This window comes from Phragmites australis, chromosome 20, assembly GCF_958298935.1.
Source record: "Phragmites australis chromosome 20, lpPhrAust1.1, whole genome shotgun sequence".
NCBI classification, from domain to species: domain Eukaryota; kingdom Viridiplantae; phylum Streptophyta; class Magnoliopsida; order Poales; family Poaceae; genus Phragmites; species Phragmites australis.
The window spans coordinates 3343491-3365803 of NC_084940.1; the positions used below are offsets into that span (position 1 = coordinate 3343491).

The window sequence follows — 22313 nt, forward strand, 5'->3', positions numbered from 1 at the left end:
GATGCGTAGTTGACCTCGTACATAACTTTTGGTACAGAAAAAGTTGCGATCAAAATTCCCCTGCAAGAACCAAGATCCAGACTCGTATATAGCTACTAATTTCTTCGCCTCTTCTTGCACTTCAAAGGCTGCCATGAGGCTCACACTCTCTTTCCAGCTTCTGCTCCTGTTGCTGGTCCATTCCGTTCCAACTTCTTGGCCGCCGGAGGCGGCGGCGGCGGCGGAGCGGCGCACACGGGGATCACTGACCGCACGCTCACTGCCGGTGCGTGGAACCCGCCCGCGGCGAAGGATCTCGGCGCGCCGCCGTGGTGGTACGCCGAGGCAGGCGCGTAGTAGCACGGTGACGGCGGCATTGCCTCCGCGGCCCTGTCTCTCAACATGGCCCTCTCCAGCAGCCGCACCAGCTCGACGGCCGCGGCGTCCCTGGAGCTCGACGCCTGTTGCTGAAGCAGGTGCAGGGGAGGCAGTATCTTGGGGCCGGCCGGCTGCATGGGGACCGCCCGCGGCTGAGCAGGGGTGTTCCGAGGCCGCCATTGGTGTCTGTACAGCGACGGGTTCGGAAGCGCAGAGGGAGAAGAGCCCTTGCCGTCGCTGTCGACACGTGGCTTCAGCGCGGCGAGCACTCTGGCGACGACCACGTGCTCCTGCTCCTCGCCGGTGCCGGCGCCTGGCTCCTTGCGCGCCTCCGGCACTGCAAGAATCATGGTGTGAACTGTCACGGCTCTGACCCTCCTAAAGATCTATGCAAAATTTGGCTTTTGGGGGGTTGGTTCCTTACTCTGCTTGAGGGAGGACCAGGCGGCCATGGCGGCGTTCTTCTCAGCCTGCTTCTTGGTCCTGGCGGGGTCGCCCGCGAAGCTCATCCCGGCGAGCTCGACGGTGGAGGCGAACACAGGCGAGTGGCCCGGGCCCGACCGCACCGTGGTGTACGCCGGCAGCTTCAGCCCCGCCCGGTGCGCGGTCTCCTGCAGCAGGTTCTTGTACACCCCCGTCTCATCCTACAGGCATCCAACGAGTCGGCGTCATGCCCAAGAAGTAAGAATAGCGAGCAGCAGAGCACGTGAAGATCAAGAGGACTTACGAGGACCCGGGCGGCGAGGGAGGTGGAGGGCCCGCGGAGGGAGAGGCGGGCGAGGGCGACCTCGGCGGCGGCGTGCTCGGCCTGGCGGAGCGTGGTGCAGCCGCTGGGGCCCTCGAAGGTCTCGCCGTTGAAGGTGACGGCTGCCCGGAAGCGCGGCGCGTGGTCGGGCCCCTCGCGCGTGCACACGTACGACGGCAGGCTGAAGCAGCTCCTCTGCGCCAGCTCCTGCAGCTGGTTCTTGTACATCCCTACTGCCGCCCCTGCTGCTGCTCCGCTACTTCCTACCTAGCTCCTATGTATCCTACCAAACTATCTATCTCCCCTTCTTCTTGCCGTTCATGGGATCATGGCGAGGGTCCTGGTGGTGCACGCACTAGAGAGAGATGGCTGTGGTTATGGTGTTGGTGGGAGGGAGGGGAGGAAGAGGGGAGAGGTGAGAGCGTTTAAGCGAGGGCGCAGAGCTCCCAAATGGTGCACTGTTCTTTATCTGCATGCCCCTCCCTCTCTCCCTGTCCTCCTTCCCTCCCTCTCTACCTTGCTCTGTTTCTCTCTCTCCCTCCCTCTATATTTTTTAAAAATCAAACTTTTTTACTTTAATTAATATTTAATTAAATTATAAAAATATTTAGTGCATATAAATTATGTAATTAGATTCATAATTTAAAATAGTTTCACACTATATATGCTCTACAGCTATAAATAATATATTTTAAAATAATCTTAGTCAAAATATAACTTCAAAGATCGAGTCGAAAAAATATATCTAATATTTATTATATATGTTTTATAACTATAAAAAATATATTTTTAAAAATCTTAATCAAAATATAATTTTAAAGATCAAGTAAAAAATACATCTAATATTTTTGAAGGAATATGATATTAGAGTAAGCTGCTTCTCTCTATAGAGAGGAGAGGGACCGAGGGAGGGAGAGAGGTGGGTGGAGGGAGATGGGTACAGACACCTTCTGGTATTAATTGGCATTTATGGTGCTTTGTAAGCATGCTGGATCGATCAGACTAACCCAGAGCCGGTCAGACGGTCAGAGGTTGCGTCCCTCCCCACTCCGGTATCCACCACCGCCACACGCATGTTAAAACACCACGCCTCATGAACTTGGCTGGATAGTGTAGGCCGCCGTCCGATCGATCACTGCCAATCGATATCCGTAAAAATCAGACCATCCATAACGTGATGGCTTTTTGCTCGGAAAAAGAAAATGCTTGCGAGCTCAGCGCATCATCAACAATAACGGCCATATGACCACTTGAGCCTGATCAAATGAGCATTTCTTCTGTGGATTTTGATAGGGTGAGATTTCGACAGGGTCGTGCGTGGTGGACGGCATGGCTTTGTAGTGTAGTTTGTACCTAGTGGTGTAGTGAAATGCCACAAATGCGAACCGGCACGATTGCCTGCTGAGAGCTGCCAAAGATCATCGTAGGAGATGGGTTTGTCACTGGTCACTCTTCTTTTTCTTATGGACGATGCACACACGTACTCACGGCTCAGCCCACACACACGCCCACCCCATACTACGGATGCATCCTAATGCACGTTTGATCAAAACATTTACACGGCTCCTTAATTCAGTGCCTTAAAACGCCGCAGATTTCATTCGACGCCGCCACCGCGACATATGTCATGGCCGACAAGGTATAGGATTCGAGAAGGGGATTTTCGGGGTTGTTGGTATGCTTTTCTAGGTTTAAAGGGATGCCTGAAGATATAGGACGGCCCGGCGATGGTGGTGGCTACTGGCCGTGAGCAGCGGAGGACGGTCGATGGGTGAAGTCAGCGGCAGGAGAGGCAAGGATGTGACCTAATGAAGCCGGATTAGAGCAGTAGCGAGCAGTGAAGGACGATCGATGAGTGTGAATCCGGTGGCAAGAAATTCGCCGAAGATGGAGGAGGCTAGGAGCAGGGTGAGGGCAAGGACAAGGGCGAGCAAGGGGATGAAGAAGACGATGTTCTAGCCTAATGAGGGAGAAGCGAGAGGGGTTTCTCACTACAAAATGTGGGAGCACCAAACGATTAGTGGTGTGGTGGTTGTGAACTACAAACGTCTGATCTTGATGAAGATCTAGTGTTTTCCAATGGCTCTGCGATGACTTCCGTTCAAATTATCACTGCCGATTCTCAAAAAGACGTGCTATTAATAATCAGCAGTGGTAATATTTATCTTAACCGGTTCGTATTTCAAAACGATAATGATAAATATTTGTCACTGACGGTTTTTAAAAATACAGGTATAAAAAGACATGCATTTAATAACTAACAGTGATAATGTTTATCTCTGCTAGTTAGTATTACAAACCGACAGTAAAAATATTTATCATTGCCGTTTTGTATTCTCAACTGATAGTGATAATATTTCTATAAATTGAACACGTCTTCCTCAGCCGCACCCACCTATCATTTCTCGCTCTCGTAGAAGCCGTTCTTGATGGGTAGTGGCGGTAGAAGTGGAGTAGTTGTCACCAACTATCTCCACTGCGTGCATCTCTAGCCCTCGTGCCCAGTTTCAACACCACTTACATGCGCTTCTTGTCGTAGCCACCATTCGTCAAGGTTGATTTTCGTCGTGCCCGCCATCTATCGAGTCAAAGCGTGCCTTTTCCTGCGGTCTCCTCTCATGGTCTCCTTATCTCCTCATGACATTCGCTAAGCTCATCGTCTCCTGAGCCAACGCGCGGTCACGTGCCTTCTCCGTCTCCTCATCTCTTGTCTTTACGTCTCCACTGTGCATTTATTATGTGAAGATGATTATGACAATAGATAGATCTAAAAGAATGAAAAAAAGCACATCAACTTATCCGTTTGACTGTTAAAGATATATTGTGCTTTTGTTGTTCGCTTAGACTTATTATTGTCACTATCTTGGGTAGTAAATTCAGTTAAAACGTCTGAAGAGCACGCAAGATGTATAACGGATGGGGCAGAGCTGCTGTTTCAGAAGCTATTCGATGTGGAACGTCTAAAGAACTTCTAGTATAACAGTTTCGTAACATTTGTTTCTATTTTTAGATATAGGTATAAAATACTCTATCTCGAACAACAAACTTAAGACAAATTATAATACTGAAGAGTTTACAGTAGATGATTTTTTACATACGAAAAGATTATCGCTGTTCATATTATTAACCGACAGTGATAATATAGTTATCATTACTGGTTCAAGACTTACACCGAAAGCGATACTTACTATCACTTACATGTTAAATACTTAAACAGACAGTAATACTTACTATCACTATCAGTCCATAAACCAATAATACTAATTTTGAAACGACAATAATAACCTTTTTTTTTTATAACAGTGTATGTTGTCATGCAACTACAACAATGGCTATCTTCCTTATAATAGTCTAATGAGAAAAATGACTATTTCTAGGATGATGGTACGGCTATTTAGCTATCCGACTTACTATTAATAGTAGACAAATGATTAAACTTGACTTTTATCGGCTTTCCTAGACGAAGTATATCCTTCCAAAAAATATCGCTCATCCTATCACACGCTAAAAGTCTCCGTTTCTCTTGCCCAAGGTTCACATGGTAAATGAAAACTAGCAAGCTGTTTTATTCTAATAGGTGGTTAGTTTTGATTTAATATTTTATTATAATATTTTGTAATAAAAAATTAATCTATTATTATTATTAATTTTATTTTATTTAGACTCTTTATTTATATATTTTGTTTTCTAAACCGTATGAAAATCGAACTACTAATTGTCTATAATTTTTAATTTTGAGTTTAGCTATTTATTAATCAATTTTAATATGAATTTATTGGTTAAATCCAGATCGGTAAAGGTTCATAACAATAAACTGTTTAGATACTTTTCTCATTCACCTTAAAATAACAATATAATAGATAAAAGCAAAAAACTAGTATCCGTATGTCATACCGGTTAGTTGGTTTAGGATGAAATAAAAACAATGTTTACGATGAAGCCCCCATTTACTAAAATTCTCATCTAATTAAACCTAATAAAAGCTATGAAGTTTATTACGTTAACCTTATCACGTTATTTTGCGATTGCATTGACCAATAAAGTTGAGTCTTAATTTATAAAATCTAATAAAAAATAAGTAGAGTCTAATTACATGTGATAGAAAACGTCATGCCACAAGTTTTATATTATACATTCGATGCTCAGTTGGTTATAATATTTATAGCGAAACCTATCCAGATGTTTCTATTTTTTATTAAATTCTGAGAGAAATAAAATATATACATGTACGTGCGTTTAATGATTAAAGCCCATATCTACACTACGTGAGGTCATATCTCCAATCTTATTCAGATATATGTTAAAATACCTTCACGTATTTATAAACACGTACATCCAACTTATACTCTCACGATTTTTTTAAATTAATCATATCTCCTGTCAACTACTTTTTGTCTGCTAAAACCCAGTCAAAGAGTTGAACCGTGCCGGGTCGTTCAGCCGTTCACCAACTCGACATGCACAATCAGCGGTTTCTCTCGTTGCCAAACCGGACCTGGAAAAGTCAAAGCAGCGCTCCACCTTTTCATCTCCAATTCTCCTCTGCTCTCACCAGAAAAAAAAATTGTTTTGAAACCTGACTCGATTAACGGACGCGTGCGGCCCCACGAAGCATCTGCGGCTGCCAGGTGGGCCCCACGAGACAAAATAAATCGCGCGGCCCCACCGCCGGCGGCACGGTGGCACCCTGGCTGTTGCTACGCGCACGCCAGCGTGTACTCCCCCCAGTGTGTGTATGTGCGCCCAGGCGCATTTCTCTTTTCCCTCACGCCCACCCTCCGCCGTTTTGCTGCCTCGCCATTCCGCCCGCGCCTTCGCGTCGGCCGCCGCGGCCGCGCTCCCTTCTCTCCCGCGGTGGTGGGCGCTGGAGGTGCCCGCTCCGAGGCAGCAGGTGGTGCGGTGGGTGCGCTCGGCTTCTGGAGATCTCGGGCTTTGCTGCTTGCGCGGTGGTAGGAGAGGGGGGTGGGGGAGGAGGTAGCTGTGTGCCTGTGTGGGGGTGAGGTGGACTAGGGTTACGGGCTCTGCGGACGGGCAGGAGGAGGGGGCGGCGACGGGTGGCCGAGGATGTACGTCCCGCCGTCCCGCCACGGCGGGGGAGCCGGCGCCGCCGGCGAGCAGCCTAGGGTTTACCAGGTTTGGAGGGGAAGCAACGTAAGCGCTCGTTATCTCTCTTTCCCTCTAGCTCTTAATTTGGATTTTGTGTGCTCGTGAACAGTGGATCTGGATCTGGGCGTACGGTGATTAGCGAGGGTTTTGTGAGGAGACGGTAGGCTCCCTGATGCGATTCTGCATGATTGGTTGGGACATTAGATGTTATCTTGCCGTGTTTGGTTCATGTGGTTGCGATTCTTGTGATCCTAGGCTTCTAATGTGGGGTTTAGAGCATACAATCGCGGAAGTTTTGAGTATATTGCTGCCACTGTTGTGTTGTAGTGGTTACATAATTGTGGAAGTGTCTATCTGGATGATAGCAACACCGGTATACGTTGGAGCTTTCTATGCCTCCGTAATTACGAAATGTGTGTTGGAGTTAGGAATCTAATTTCTATTATTCTCATAGGGGAGTTCTGCTTGTTTAGATAGACTCCAAGACCAATCTATTTGTCTTCCTTTCCTTGTAGTCTAGCCCTTGAACCGTGGGCATGCTTATGTTGTCTCAAGCTTGGTAGAAGTCTAGCAAAAGTGCGCGCTTTCTTTAGATTGGGCACCATTACGGGAATGTGTAGTACAACATGGTCTTATATCTGTAGTTTATTGATCAGGTTGAGGGGAATACTAGTTTGCATGATGGCAAAATCCTCCAGTTCGAAATGTTCGAACTTTTCATAGCTTTTACACTGTTCTGGAATGAATTATGAAATATGGAGCAAGTGCTTTCTTTTAATTGAACATTATTCTGAGAACATTACGTACAAATGGTTGCCTTTTATATTTGTAGTGTATTGATCAGGTTGGGCGGGAAATACTAGTTTGGGCGATGACAAAATACTTTACTTGGTCTAGCTGTTGAACTGTCTTGGAGTGAAATATGAAACATGTATTGAAACTAGAAAGAGCAAATTCTTTCTTTTCATTGGACATTATTCGTAGCTCATTCGGTATAGAAGGGTTCTATATTTGTAGCATGTCGATCAAGTTTGGCAGGAAAATATTAGTTTGAGCACGACTGCAAAATACTTCAGTTGGAAATGTGCGAGCCTATTTTTTCTGGAAACTCTTAGGGGAGTGATGATGCTGGTCTAATTAATAGAAAGTCCCTTTTATCCATTTAGGGGGAAAAAGGATACTTTATATTCATGTATAGGGAAACGGGATCTGTTTATAGTAAAACATGTACCTTACTAAATGGAAGCAGCTTCTGTTTACTGTCCACTGAACATAATGTTCGCAGGCCACTTGGGCCCACCATCTGTTAAATAAGCGGATAATCCTTGAGGGGAGCATATTGTTTTGAGCAAAATTTCCTTTTCCCCATCCCTTTCCTTTCCTGTTTTCTCCTCCCTTCTGCCACTCTAAATTAGTCGACTGGGTGCAAGCTGACATCCCTGACCAATGATTTATACCAGCACCTTTTGTCTTTGACAGCTGATAGACTTTGCATACGAGCTAATGGGGCTTCTTTCGAGATGCGCTAGAACTGGCACACAGCTCCTGCACAAGCAGTATGTTGGGTTTCATGGTCAGGGACTTACAGTTGCTGTTGACTGCACACATGGCATGTGTTTATTCATGCTTTTCTTATGAAGAACTCAGAATTTTAATTTCTTTCCAAGGGTTAGGCAAACTTCTAGCAGAAGTATAAGATGAAACGATGAGGTAGACTGGCTGTGGTCCATATTGCTTGGCTTTTAGATAGAGTTGTAGAAATTGCCTTTTAGTTTATAAAAGATTAGAGAAGTTACCTGGCTAACTTTCCAGAAAGCATGATAGGGTCGGTCATATTATTTGCACAGGGGCCTACACGGGACTCACAAATTCACAATTCACACAAGTACATGTTTGAATACTTCTGTAGTTTCTGATAATTGCTTGCTTTGTACGATGTTGTCTACATTTTCGAATAGCATACATTACCGTTGAAGTGTTGAATGGATATTTGTGTTGTTTATTACCTATTGGACCTAGTGTTTGCAAAATCAACACTCAACATTCTTCATATATTACATGCTGTTTTCTTTTTGATACAGCTGTTTCACAATTACAATTCTCACGTTAAGTTTCATGTATTGGTTTTGTTGGTAACAGTTACAGATATTCTTTTCAGGAGTTTTTCTTGCAAGGCCGGTTCATATTTGGGCCTGATGTGAGATCCTTATTTCTCACTATATTCCTTATTCTTGCACCAGTAGTGGTTTTCTGTATATTTGTGGCCAGACATCTTATCAATGACTTTCCTGATCATTGGGGGATTTCAGTTATGGTGGTAGCGATTGTCTTCACAATATATGTAAGTGTTGTTACTACTTTGTCCCTTCTAAACCATTTATGGCATTCTTAACCAGCTTGTCAGGAGTTGGTTAATTCATATTGGCAGTTAAGCCTTGCTGTCTTGCATGATAATTGGATCTTCTGGACAAATAGGAAATGTGGTTGTGGACAGAAAGCAAATTGTCATACACAGGGTGATTCCAATGTTTTCATGTTAGTTTGTTGAATTGATAAAATTTTGGATAAATCTTTCAGAAATAGTGCACACATTGAATATGGGCCTACAAATTTGCTAATACCTTGAGATGGGTATTGATTATTATATCACATTTGAAAATTTTAGAAGAACCACCCTTTCGTCCCCTATTACAAATAGTTTGTTTCGCAACTAAGTTAAAAATAATGGACAGAAATGAAGCTGCAACTGTAACCACCATTGGAGCAATAGTTGTTTTGTGTCCCAATATAATGGAGTGGTGTGGCTGCACCCTATGTGAATGAATTTCTTTTTGAACACCAGTACCATGTTTTCTTTGTAACTGAATGTTGGCAGATAAATATCTGCGATATCGAACAGCTCTCTCTGTTTAAACTTCAAACTCACTAGGCAAAACCTGTAAAACCTTGAATTTTTGTTTGGACGATGACGCCAGAACCCTTGGATACGAAATCCAGACTCTTATGCAAATGAAAGCCCTGAGAAACACGTCAGGTTGTGATTAGCAAGGGGGAAATTGGAGTTTCTGGCAGATAGCATTTACTGATCTGTGTGAAAGGAAATTGTGCCTAATTGAATAAATTACTTAATTGACAATGAATAGGATTTTTTATGCTTTAGGATTATCTTTGAAGGTAGTTGCTTTGTGAGTAAATTACTCCAATGACAATGTAAGTTAGTGTGCTTGCTGTACTTCTTTCTTTGACTGAACCATGTTCCTTTTTGTTTTCCAGGATTTGACACTGCTGCTTCTTACCTCCGGTAGAGATCCTGGTATAGTGCCTCGTAACACCCATCCTCCTGAACCTGAAACCATTGATATGAACAATGATGTTGGAAATGGTCAGACACCACAACAATTGCGTTTGCCACGGACAAAGGATGTATTCGTAAATGGAGTCATTGTGAAGGTCAAGTACTGTGACACCTGCATGCTGTACCGACCACCTCGATGCTCGCATTGTTCCATCTGTAATAACTGTGTGGAGCGTTTTGATCACCACTGTCCTTGGGTTGGGCAATGCATAGGATTGGTAAGTTTCATAATACCTCAAATCGTTTAATATCGTTATTGCGAGAGTATTACAGTTTAGCATTGCATGCAATATTTCTATCTGAAGATTGCTTAGTCGATTTCTCTAGACATTAAGGACAAGTTTTGTGATTCAGTGCTAACTACAAGTTTATCTGCTGCAGCGCAATTATCGATTTTTCTATATGTTTGTATTCTCAACGACATTACTCTGCCTCTATGTGTTTGGCTTCTGCTGGGTGTACATAGTCAAGATCAGAGGCGCAGAACATTCATCGATTTGGAAAGCAATGTTGAAGACACCGGCTTCGATCGTTCTGATCATCTACTGCTTCATCTGTGTGTGGTTTGTGGGTGGTCTGTCTGTCTTCCATTTCTACCTGATGAGCACCAACCAGGTTGGTACCTTTTCAGCTTTTAATATAGTTGGTTTTAAGCACAGTGGTATAACTTGGTAATCACCTTTACCCCCTTTGCAGACAACCTATGAGAACTTTAGGTATCGCTATGATCAGCGGGCGAATCCATACAACAGAGGAATCGTGAACAACTTTCTGGAGATCTTCTGCACTGCAGTCCCTCCTTCCAAGAACAATTTCCGAGCTAGGGTCCCAATAGAGCAAGGTGTACAGCAAGCACGCGCACCAGCAAGGGGGTTCATGAGCCCAAATATGGGCAAACCTGTTGGAGATTTTGAACTGGGTAGGAAGCCAATATCATGGGATGAACCTCGGTCAGCAGCTGATATCAGAGATTTGGAAGTTGGTCTAGGGGGCTTGTTGGATGAGAAAGAAGGCAGAATAGCCCATGCATCCCCAGATTTGAGCAGAGAAGCCTTTCCGGAGCTTATGGAAGGTAGGGCTGGTATGCATTCAAGGCGATCAAGTTGGGGTCACAGAAGTGGGACCTCAGAGTCAATGGACAGCATTGCCGTGCAGATGGGAACCGTAGAATCTCATTGGGGCTCCATAAGCAGTGTCCATGGTGCCACCAGTGGAACTCAGTAGCCAACTGCACCATGTTTTGACGTTGCTTTTCGTGAACCCGTCTGATACCAGCAATGAAGAAGCAGCCTTGTGTGTACTCTGTGCGCTTGTGCTTTCACCTAGGATATACATCAGTGCTTTCTTTTGTCCCTGTTGTTTCATACCGGAAGCGCATCAGTTCTGATGTTCTTCCCGTCTGGTGTTCTAAGCAAAAATAACAGAAGAGCTCAACTCCTAGTGCTAGTGGTTTGGATTATCCATCTGTATATATTATTGGAACTGTCTGCGAGAAAGGTTGTCTTGTTTGGTTTGCGGACCATGCTGCTCGAAAGAAACTTCAGGAATATTTGCCTGCCAAATCTTCTTTTACCTGATGTTTCTTTATTCATATACTCACAATGTCATGCATGGAAGTTAATTCGAAGATTGGCATGCTTTATTCGTTATGGAATTCGTTTTGCGCGGACAAATACACCTTACAAAAGGAGGAACCATACTTACGTAGGTTTTGTAGCTATAAATAATATATTTTGTAAGAAAATTTTTGTTAAAATTTAATTTTAAAGACTGAGTCTAAAAGAAATATGTTTATTATTTTGTAACGGAGAGAGTATCGTGGAGTTGAGACATGGCACCCAATCAATATTGTTCCAGTCATTAACTAGGTGTAACTTAAACAAAAAGGATCAGTTTGAACATTTAAACAAGGACAAGCAATGGAATATTTGTTCCCCCGCCCGGAACCCTGGATGCAAGTTGAAGAGGTGGGCGAAAGAAACACAGTGGCCTCCAGCTCGAGCAGCACTGCAAAAAAGCAAAGAACAAAAAGGAAAAAAATCATCCCGATAAACTCACGCTCCATGCATTGTATATTCATTCATGCCAGCCCAGGATCTCCTATATACGTGCAGGCAATGATACTAGAGGATCCACGCAGCCAGGGCTGGTTACGGTAAGTGGCAAAACGAGTGTACGGTCGCGTGTGAGTTAGATGGTACGAGGAGAAGCACCGTGTTGCCTCTGCAGCAACAGTGAGCAACAGCTAGCCGTGCCGGTACGCTGCAGCTTGCTGCTGCTGCTAGGCCCCCGGTGCATGCTGATTCCCTTGGCAAGTGAAAAGGAGTTGAACACTGGACTCGTTACATCACAACAGCGTTAATGGTTAAGTGCTAACATGTTTGTTGTGATCAGGACGAAGAGCTCGGAGTTCATGCCCTTCTCCCCGCCCTTCTTCCTCACCCTCAGCGCCGTCGCCTGGTTCTTCTACGGCCTCCTCACCAAGGACCTCTACGTCGCGGTAAGAGATCGACCGATCGTCACCTTCTTGACGACGCATGCATGCTTGCTTGCATGCGCTCATTTTGATTCATGAATAACCATGCAGCCGGCGCGCGGCAGGGGACGCAGGCCGGTTGGCAGGCAGGAGACACCAGAGAGCCGCGCGCCATCGGCGCTGGGCATGATCTTCCGGCGATCCAAAGGGCACAGCCCAGAGTCTTCCGAATGATGCCTCATTGCGCTACAAGCACAAGGACCCTCGTGAATGCAACTCTTGACACTGAGTACAGTTAACGTGCGCGTGCATGCTCCTTTTTTATTACCCAAATCATCAGGTTGCCCAACACAAACTCAAGAACTAACACACAAACAAACAACTGAAAGATGATACATGCATATCTCTAGTGGCGGTTTGCCATGCTGCGTCTACCAAGCCAGCAAGCAAATTGATCGAGCACGCATCGCGTTTCAGGCCCCTGATCGAGTGAGCCATGCATGCACACACGGTCCGTCAGATGGCCTTGACGCCGCCCTTGCGCGGCGACCCGACCACCTCCTGCTCCATCTTCTGCAGCTCGACCAGTACCGGGACCGTGCACGCCGGCAGCACGGCCACCGCGTGGGGCAGCTCCATCTCCCACCGACTGCGCCACGGTGGCGGCCGTCGTCGGCAGCACCGCCGACGCCTTGGGCTTGCGGTAGCAGAAGTAGAGCACCATCTGGATGCAGCTGAAGAAGAAGCCACGCCCACGTTCGGAAGCTGCAGAGGCAAACCTCAGCACGTGTGTCAAGTCAGTAAGCAAGTGTGTTTCCGGTCTTCACTAGGGGCTGCGTGAGTGTGTACGTGTGGTGGGTAAGCCCGGGTGGATTTGTTGAGAACCGGCCAAAAATCGCAGGATTTGTGCTGAAATCACCCAGTTTCGGCTGGCTTCTCGACGCAACTCGCTTAAAAGTGGACGGATCCAAAACCGTGCAGCCTCTTCCGGTCTTCCCTTAGCCGTACTGGCCGACTGTGGAAGCCCATTCTCCTACGCCCAGCCGGCACTCAAACGTTACACGTTTCAGCCCATCTAGCGGTGGGCAGCGCAGCCTAGAAGATAATTTGGCCCATCCACACAATTCAGCCACAACTTGCACATTGATTTTTCCTCCATTTTTTTTAGTAAATTACACAGAACTGCAAGTATCGTGTCATTTATAACATAAAATTATAAGTATTATATAGAGTAAAACAAAACTACAAGTATTGTACACTAATTTCACACAAAACCAGATTTTAATTAGAGTCACTAAAAAAAAGGTCTTATATTTCTCCAAAAACCCTAGAATTTTTTATACGTGTATAATCCATGTGCAACTAATTTTAATTAGATTTATCCAAAAAGTCTATGTAAATTTAAACTAAAATTTTCCAAAAGACTACTTTTGTAACACCTAACAATTGTTAGGGCCTCAAATAAAATCTCAAAAATATAGGAAAATCCACTAATATTCTTCTTATATGATGGACTAATTCTAATATTATGTTCAATCATGTGCTATATGTGAAAAAAATATGTTCTTTGTAATGTTCCATTTATATACTTACAAAGGAACTCACTTTTTCACTATATAAGCTAGGGCTAAAAATAATTTTAGAAATTAATGCATCATACAAGAAGAATATTGGTGATTTTTTTTCATATTTTTGGGATTTTATTTGAGGCATTAACAATTATTAGGAGTTATAAAAATAGTCTTTTTAGATAATTTTAGTTTAACTTCTACACAGGATTTTTGGATGAATCTAATTAAAATAGATTGTACATAGATTATAGAACACGTACAAAAAGTTCTGAGATTTTTGGAGAAACATAAGACTATTTTTTGGATGAATCTAATTAAAATCGGGTTTTATGTGAAATTAGTGCACAATACTTATAGTTTTGTGTTATAAATGACACAATACTTGTAGTTTTGTACGATTCACTCTTTTTCTTTCTTCTGTTTATGTGGAAACATGTTTACAGATTTTAGGGACACTTAGTAGACCTTCTGAATTCCAAGTTTACATTCTTGCAAGTCACATTTGATATGGAGATCTAACAGGTGAAAAAAAAATAGATTATGAGCACACACCCTAGTTAGTGCAATTACAAGTGAAGAAGCACTCCAGTGATCTTGCAGTGAACCAATTACCATTCCACAATACAATAGCATAATGGAGAACCCTACGAGGCCACAGAAACCCAATCACATGCACCATTTACCCATCTACCTTCACTGGCCAGAAAAGAAAAATGGAAAAAAAAGAAAAAGAAAGAGGAGACCACGGGCCAGAGGCTAGTGCTTGACCAAAAGCTTTTCCATGTCTCCACACCAGTCCAAGCCGAGTCACATGCGTTTGTTCTGTTGCATGTAAGCTTCCTCCTCCCCTCGCTCATCAGCTCATCTCCTTCTCTCTCCAATCTAGCCTCCATTGCCCCCTCCCTTCCAAGCTCGCTGCACCCATGGCCGCGACGGCGAGCAGCTTGACGGCTCCCGTTGCCGTGTTCTTGGCGCTGGTGTTGCTGATGTTCAGTGGCACGGAGGCCAAGTTCCTGTCCAACAACATCACCGTGGTTGGCTCTGTATACTGCGATGCCTGCTCCAACAATACCTTCTCCAAGCATAGCTTCTTCTTGAAAGGTGAGGTGAATTGCTATGTATTATAGAAGTTCTGCATTGCCATTGACTTTGATCATTGCCTCACCCTGCATTGCAGTAGTTGCCAAGTTAGTTCTGAAATGTGCAGTATAAATAGCATGTATTTTTACATCAAGTTGTTCCGTGCTGCTCTTTGTGGTAGATTTACATGTAGTTCCATACTGCTCGATCCACATTGCTACCTTTAAGATGTTTTAGGATGATTAGTTTTTTTCTCTTGTCCGCTTATTTTTGTTTAGCTTTATGTCATATCTAATTTCAAAAGAACAAATCAAATGTATTCTACATGTATATTAGGATCAAATTTCATACATACGGTGACTTAATAAATGATAACATAACAGTGTCATTACATAACGATAAGATTCATTACAAAAATACCTGTAGGTCTTTAAAAAAACACTAAGATAACTTTCAGCGGTAGCAGGACTTCTATTCATCCACATGTGTTGTCCGAGGGAGCACCGGCCTAGAACATGATCTTCAGTTCGAAAACCTCCTTCGCCTAGGACTCAACTCCATCGGCCGGGATGTTCTCGAAGTCCTCATCTTCTGAGCAGCATCAAGAGGTTAGAAGAAGGCAAATGTGAGTACATAGAGTACTCACCAAGTATGAAAAAATACGACATGAAGGCTTAAGGCGAGAAAGACTTGACTCAGATTTACTGCATCTATGCAATCCTAATTTAGGACTAAAAAATGACTTACCAATTCTATTTATTATGTGTGACAATACCAACATTAAAGGGATAGCTCATCGGATTCCATTCGACTACCAGACTCATCAGATATCTCATATTCGGCTACTAACTCATCGGGGTACCACCATCCGACTACCCAAAACCAACCATCTAAGATCCCCATTAATCATGAAGAAGTCTAAGCTCACTCTTGACCGTGAGCACGGCTGATCAATCAGTTTTATACTTTGCAGAGTCTGCACACTTTACCCACATGTCGTGATCAACTCTTTTACCGGTACCCGTCGGTACCTTACACACTTCTGAGGTGTGCGCCAAGAGATCACTACAAGGCTTTTACAAGGTGCCTCCAAATCCATAAACACTCACTAAGGTTTCATCACTAACAGGGATTCTATCCACTACAGAGGCCCCCTCTTGTGCCACTCAACCGTCCACTGGTGCGTGTACAGGATAAGAGGATATCCAATTAATCGGCCAGGCTGTACCATATAAATCTCGTAGTTGCGCTATTATGCCGGGTTACATGTCCATGAACCGGTCCTTAGGATCTAAAGCAGGTACTTGCATATTACCCTAATGCGCACACAACAGCCATACCAAACTAACATACCTACCTAGATCCATATGTTCCACGTTGTTACAAAAGATTATCCAAACTGGTTCATGTTCCATAGACCATTAATCAAATTAATATTTACCCCACACGACTTGACAGCACAACTAAGCATTTATACCTTTGACACCTAGCCACAACACCGGCGACAAGGATAATCATGAAAAATACTAATAAACCCTAAACACGGGATTCATATTGACAAAAGCATGCAATTAGAAAGTAAAAGACACACTTTTCTACAAATGAATCAATGTGACAAGGACACTTGCCTTCAGCATCGGGATGCTCAAACTCTTCAAAGATCTGGTCCTGCAAGTTCACGTACTACTCATCTCCTATTGCAATCACACACACCGAAAACAAGCAAGCACAAACATCTAAGAACAATACACTAAACAGAAGCAAAGAGTTATGAAAAGCCTACTAACGGATGATACTCGTTGCTACGATCGCAAGAGCACAAGAATCGCCTAAAACTGAGCTATAATGGAAAAGTTATAAGGGTTTGAAGCTTTAGGGGCCTTTCTGAAAAAGAACAAGAGCTAAATTGTAGAAACAGAAAGTTTTAAGGACTTATTTGTAAATTTTTAGGGACCTATATGCAATTAAATAAAACTACATGGGGCTAGAAGTAAAATTACAAGGGCTGAAAAGGGTCTTTTTTGAAAACAGAAAAGTTTGGGGCCTATATGTAAAATTACCTAATTTAAGAGATTTAAGGATTTATTTTTGAATTGAAAATCCTAATTATTGCGTCATGCTGACATCACTAGCTTACTAGGTTGCTTACCGTGCTTAGGTGCGTTGGCGCAGCTTGCCACATAGGACAGGGTGGCTGATGTGGCTGCGACACATGGCACCGAAGTGGCAAGGCTGATTGGGATTTGGTTATTTAAATCTAGGGTGCACGATCTAGATCGGATGGCTGAGATTTAAAACGCGAAAAGGTATTCGGGCTTCTAATCTCGATCGTGCACCTACGATCGGACGACCGAGTTCATTGAGGGAGGATTGACGGCCGGCGGCGACAGAGAGACAGTGGCGCCGCCGCGGGCTTGGCCAGAGCATCACCAGCGACGCTCGATCTAGCGCGACGGGCTACCAAACGCGATGAGAAATGGTGCAATCGAAAGAGGAGGCGACGGAGGTCCTCACCGAAGGCTTCAAGGAGGCTGGAGATGGCTCGGAGGTGGCTGGCGATGGAGAGAAGCGGGCGGCGGGATGACGGTCTCGACGGCGGAGAGACAAAATTGAAGGTCGGTGAAACTCCCTCTGGGTCCTGCGATGCCGAAGAGGCGGTCAGCGAGCTTCAAGGCGCAACGAGAAGGGCTCGCGACGGAGGGAAGGGTTGTGCAGCGACAGAACAACGTCGAGGGGAGGCGGAGAAGACTCCTCGCGTTCCTGTGAAGCCGATGAGGACCTCAGAAGTGCCAGAGAGGTCTCGGCTGCAGCGGACGGCGCTCGGCGGAGCTCTGCGGCCGGCAATGGCGCTCGGCAAAGGTGAGTGGCGGTGATGTTGGGTGCGAATGGGAGAGCGAGGGGGGTTAGGGGCGGCTAAATAGGCGCGAGAGAGAGCGGGGTGATTACAAGATCGTGGGTGCGAGCACGTAGATGGGGGCGACGTGGGCGGCGGTTGCGCGCGGTGCGGGCAAAGCGGAGGGACGGGAATGATAGGCGGACCTGAGCTGTCAGAGAGAGAGAGCTCGGGAGTGGGCTGGACTGCATTGCGCGAGGTGACGGGCCGGGCCGGGCCGGTAAGAAAACGAGCGTCACACTTTACGTGTTTAAGCTGCAACTGAAAACTGATACGCACACATGGCGAGTTGTTCAGGTGTTTACACAGTTCTCAGCATTGCCACTAGAAGTTTAAATTTGACATGGACTGGGGAGGTAATTAGCATTTTACATAGATCTGCTATGTAGCAAATCAGGACAAAACTTAGATGACATACATGTGACCTGTTCTTGGTTTGGCTCATTTCTGTCCCCTAAACCGCAATTGCAGTTCAGCTTTGACTCATGCTGGAGGGGGTGTTTCCCTAGCTGAAGTTTTCTATGGGGCCCACTAAAAGCTCGGCAACATGTGTCACAGACAAATTGTCGAATTTACACTGATTTTAGCTGCATAAATATTTGGGTGTTGCGATTCCGAGCAAAAATTGAGTTCTATTCAGATTTTCGGCATATGCTTAAGGGTAAAGTCTATTTTGCAACCCTGAACTGTTGAGAAAGTCTGAAAAACAACTCTAAATTTAAAAACCAGACACTATTCAACTTTTAACTATCAAAACCGTTCACGTTTCAATCCTTTCGCCTTTTACTAAAGAGTGTTGCTATTTTTGACTAGTGCTCAAATGATGAATCCACTAATGGCCACACTCTGTCTCTGCAGGAGCCAGGGTGCTGATCCAGTGCAACTTCAAGGTGAACTCGACGTCGTCGGAGGAGCTCTCCCTGGAGGCGGAGCGCACTACCGACCAGAACGGCGTGTACAAGCTCGACGTGCCCCCCGTGGACGGCTTCGCGTGCCGCGAGGGACACGAGCTCCGCTCGGCGTGCCGCGCCACGCTCGTCCGGAGCTCCTCCGCCGCCTGCAACGTCCCGGGCCTCAGGGGGTCCACGCAGCACATCGCGCTCCGCTCCCGCGCCACCAACGCCTGCTTCCTCAACCTCAACGCGCTCAACTTCCGCCCCGCCAAGCGGGACGGCGCGCTCTGCCACGGCGGCGGCGGCGGAGGCAGCGGCGCCGGGCCCGCGTTCGGCTCGTCGCTCTTATTTTGGCCGTTCTTGCCGCTCTTCTGGCCGCCGTTCCGGCTCCCGTTCCCCGCGCCGGGCGGCGTCGGCGGAACGGTGTCGTTCCCGTGGCCGTTCCCGGTGCCGAACTGGCTCGTGCCCTTCCTGCGGCCGCCGTTCTTGCCCTTCCCGCTCTACGTGCCGGCGCCGGAGTCGTCGGTGCCGCCGCCGTCCTACCGTTTCCTGCCTTCCCAAGAAGCGACCTCTCGGCCTTAGACCGGCCACCGGGTTCAGAAGAAGCTTGTCAAGATCTGAGATTTTAGCCTTCTTGCCAAGATCAACTTCAGAATCCGTGTGTTAGTGGTGAGAGACTGAGAGGCTGTGTGCTATTTGATCTCATGTTAGGTGACCTCTGTTCCATGCACCATGCTCATGCATGTAATTGGAGCTAGTGCTGGTGTTTCCATGGTGTTCATTGAGCTGATGGACATCGGGATTGTGATATTCTGTAGTGACCATGGTTACTGGTGTTGTTGACCTTCCGATGAACGTTGAGCGAAAAATGAGTAGACCAATTGATCCGTGCACCATACTCAACACGAACAAGGCGTCAGGAGACATCCTGTGTGCTCAAAACCTGTCTCGCCTGTTTGGAGCTCATGGCAGAGCTGTGATCGAGTGTACACGTAAAGCTGGGTGTGATTGGTATGAGTTCTGCAATGGAATTGCGTCGTCATCGCTGCACCAGAAACGCGTTACCCAATGTGCATATGACAGGAAGGAGTAGGCACAAATGTCTGTAACTGATTGCTGAACATAGAGTTTATCAGGATTGTTGCTTTGTCTTTTCTCTCGGACCCTTCCAAACTGATTGCAATCCTTTTTCAGTGGAAATGTACTTCAAGTGTTTGATAAACACAGGAACCTAGCAGAAGACAGGCAGACACAGGTACACGAAGCCAAGTTCCATGTTGAAGGATGCTAGAATCATGGGTGGTTCTTGGTTCCAGATGTCAAATTCCGGGGTGTTCATGACACACACGGACTGAAACCACAAAACAAATCTGCGAGATGCAGCTGACGTTTTGGAGCGTCGCATTGGACAGGAAACAGACGCTGCTAGATAAGCTAAACAACCCTTGTGGTCGGGGCGTTTGACACCTCCAAACACAGGTCAGAGAAGACTTGTAGCTATTGGTGCATTATTTCCATGACGCCATTAACCGGCCTTTCAAGTTGCATGCATGGATTTTTGGCTCCTGGTTTTGGTTATTAACCCTCCGAAACAGCCAAATCGTATTCTAACAGCCAAATACTATATGCATGTAATGCAGGTGTATGATATTATATGTGCAACTATCGTGTAAGAAAATTGCAGGGCCTCTCTCAAGTCTCATCAGCTCCTAATCTTATATAAACACAGCCTCTTGATCAAGACCCTTTCTCTAGAAAAACTAGTATGTACTCCAAAAATATATACATTTTTAGCTTAGATTCATAATTGATCTTGTTATAACTAAAGTATATATTATTTTATAAGATACATATATCTTACTTTCTGAGATATATATACTATTTTCTAATATGTATATACTTCTTTATAAGTGATTTTTTTTTCTAAGATGTGTATATTATTTTTTAAGATGTACATATTTATTTCTAAACATCTATTAGAGGAGAATTATGTACACCAAGAATACAGAACATCCTTTCATTTTCTATATATCCCTCTCTCTCGTCTTCTCATTCTTGGCTAGCAAAGGTTGATTTCACCACAAGCCTCTGCCAATAAGTTGCTCATACTGTCACACACCTTTTGCAAATTTGCAAGAAGCTAGCTAGGTAGCCAAGTCTTGGGAGAGCTGGCCATGGCCATGGAGAAAGGGAGGAAGACGGGGCTGATCATGAAGACACTGGACCGGTGCCGGAGCGTGCGGAGGAAGGCCGCGCCGGAGGGGTGCTTCACGGTGTGCGTCGGCGCGGGGCGGCAGCGGTTCGTGGTCCGGACGGAATGCGTGAACCACCCGCTGTTCCGGGCGCTGCTGGAGGAGGCCGAGGAGGAGTTCGGGTACGCGGCCGCGGGCCCGCTCGCGCTGCCGTGCGACGCCCACGCTTTCGTGCAGGTGCTGGAGCAGATCGAAGAGGAGAAGGCGGCGGCGGCGGCGGCCGTTGCGAGGTGCGGTCTCGTCAGGGGGCACTCCGCGTACCGGCTGCTCGATCCCGGCCGGCCGCTCCTCCTCGGCCGGTCGTAGCGCTTGGACGGCGACGCCGGCGTGCTCTTGCCAATCTGCACCCGAGCTTCCTCTGTGTCTGTATTGCATCCTAATATAAATCGTGAGCAAATCGTGTAGATGCCAACCGCCAATAACGGTTAGTGCGTCCTAGTAGTTGATGAGTTCTTGAGCTCGAGTTTTTGTCGAGCAAATTCTAAATCTGAAACGGTAAAACTATTTGAGTGGTGAAAATCCAACCTAGACTATTTGAATGGAAAATTTTGCTGCGTTTCTGATATAAGCGATTCATACAAATGGAATTTCTCTAAAGAGCATTCTGGAACTTGAGTTTGTAGCCAAAAAAAGAGGATAGTTCAAGAGAAAAACTATAGCATCCACATATACCTGCTGGTCTGGTCCTAACAGACCACTGACACATCCTTCTTTGGAGTAGAGGTGACACAGAATTTCTTGGGCTTGCAGCCTCCCAGGATTCAGCATCCAGTGATGCAGCGTGTGCACTAGCATTTTCACCAGCACTTGAGGCGGCCCTTTGTAAAAGACATTTAACTCCAGAGCCAGTTTACACGCAGCCACAATTGATTCGGGAAGAAGCTGATCTGGGTTGCTGCACTCTGGCATGCTTATCAATTCTGTTTTCTTTGATTCCTTCTGCATCCTGAACAAAAGCAAAATCCTTAAGCAGCAGTTGAGTTGAAATCAGTTCATTGATATTTAAGAAAAAAGACAGACTGATTCTTCTAAAAAAATTAGACTTATTCCTATAATTACAACTTGCAACCAAGTTGTTGAACCCGTCACTGTACCATATCGACATGATTCAAAAATCATCGGTGAAATTCTTCGAACATCAAAAGACAAGGCAGAAAAGCATATACTTGTCATTTCGATAAACTATCTTTGAAACATTTACTACATGTAACACAACCTAGTTTGCCAAATTTCTGGCTTGATCTTGTAACATGGAGAAGCTACAGACATTAGGTTTACAGATGGACAACCCACTATTTTCCAAAACGGTAACCAGTAAGGGACATGTTTTGACTACATCTGACACAGGAGAATACTACGCAGATATGGAAACATTGATATAATATTGCTTTAAACATAAAATAATTACCCATTGTTAACTTTTGGAACACTTGGAGCGCCAAGAAAGCATCCATCAACTACGAAAATGATAGGCTCCACGTCAATTTAATTTATTGACTCCTCTGGAGTCAAAAGTTGGATGCTTGTTTTGTTAGCTCCAGTGACATCTGAAGAGGTGAAGGAATATGTCGGTATGTAAAAACGA

General features: G+C 45.3%; 4 protein-coding genes across 4 annotated transcripts; 3 read left to right on the forward strand and 1 right to left on the reverse strand.

The window, feature by feature from the left end:
- LOC133902156 (double-stranded RNA-binding protein 3-like) lies at positions 1-1628 on the reverse strand. Its single transcript, XM_062343757.1, has 3 exons — positions 1085-1628; positions 782-1001; positions 1-694 (listed from the first exon to the last, which is right to left on the reverse strand). Exons 1-3 carry the CDS (start codon positions 1328-1330, stop codon positions 141-143), a joined length of 1020 nt encoding a protein of 339 aa, XP_062199741.1. The 5' UTR covers positions 1331-1628; the 3' UTR covers positions 1-140.
- Positions 1629-5834: 4206 nt separating this feature from the next.
- On the forward strand, positions 5835-11156 carry LOC133901621 (probable protein S-acyltransferase 7). Its single transcript, XM_062343042.1, has 5 exons — positions 5835-6253; positions 8367-8549; positions 9482-9781; positions 9945-10178; positions 10260-11156. The coding sequence occupies exons 1-5, from the start codon at positions 6167-6169 to the stop codon at positions 10785-10787; spliced, it is 1332 nt and encodes a 443-aa protein (XP_062199026.1). The 5' UTR covers positions 5835-6166; the 3' UTR covers positions 10788-11156.
- Positions 11157-14379: 3223 nt separating this feature from the next.
- On the forward strand, positions 14380-20157 carry LOC133902053 (uncharacterized). Its single transcript, XM_062343632.1, has 2 exons — positions 14380-14711; positions 18442-20157. The coding sequence occupies exons 1-2, from the start codon at positions 14534-14536 to the stop codon at positions 19056-19058; spliced, it is 795 nt and encodes a 264-aa protein (XP_062199616.1). The 5' UTR covers positions 14380-14533; the 3' UTR covers positions 19059-20157.
- Positions 20158-20541: 384 nt separating this feature from the next.
- On the forward strand, positions 20542-21446 carry LOC133901982 (protein SMALL AUXIN UP-REGULATED RNA 51-like). The gene has a single exon (XM_062343546.1). It carries the CDS (start codon positions 20651-20653, stop codon positions 21032-21034), a length of 384 nt encoding a protein of 127 aa, XP_062199530.1. The 5' UTR covers positions 20542-20650; the 3' UTR covers positions 21035-21446.
- Positions 21447-22313: the final 867 nt, after the last annotated feature.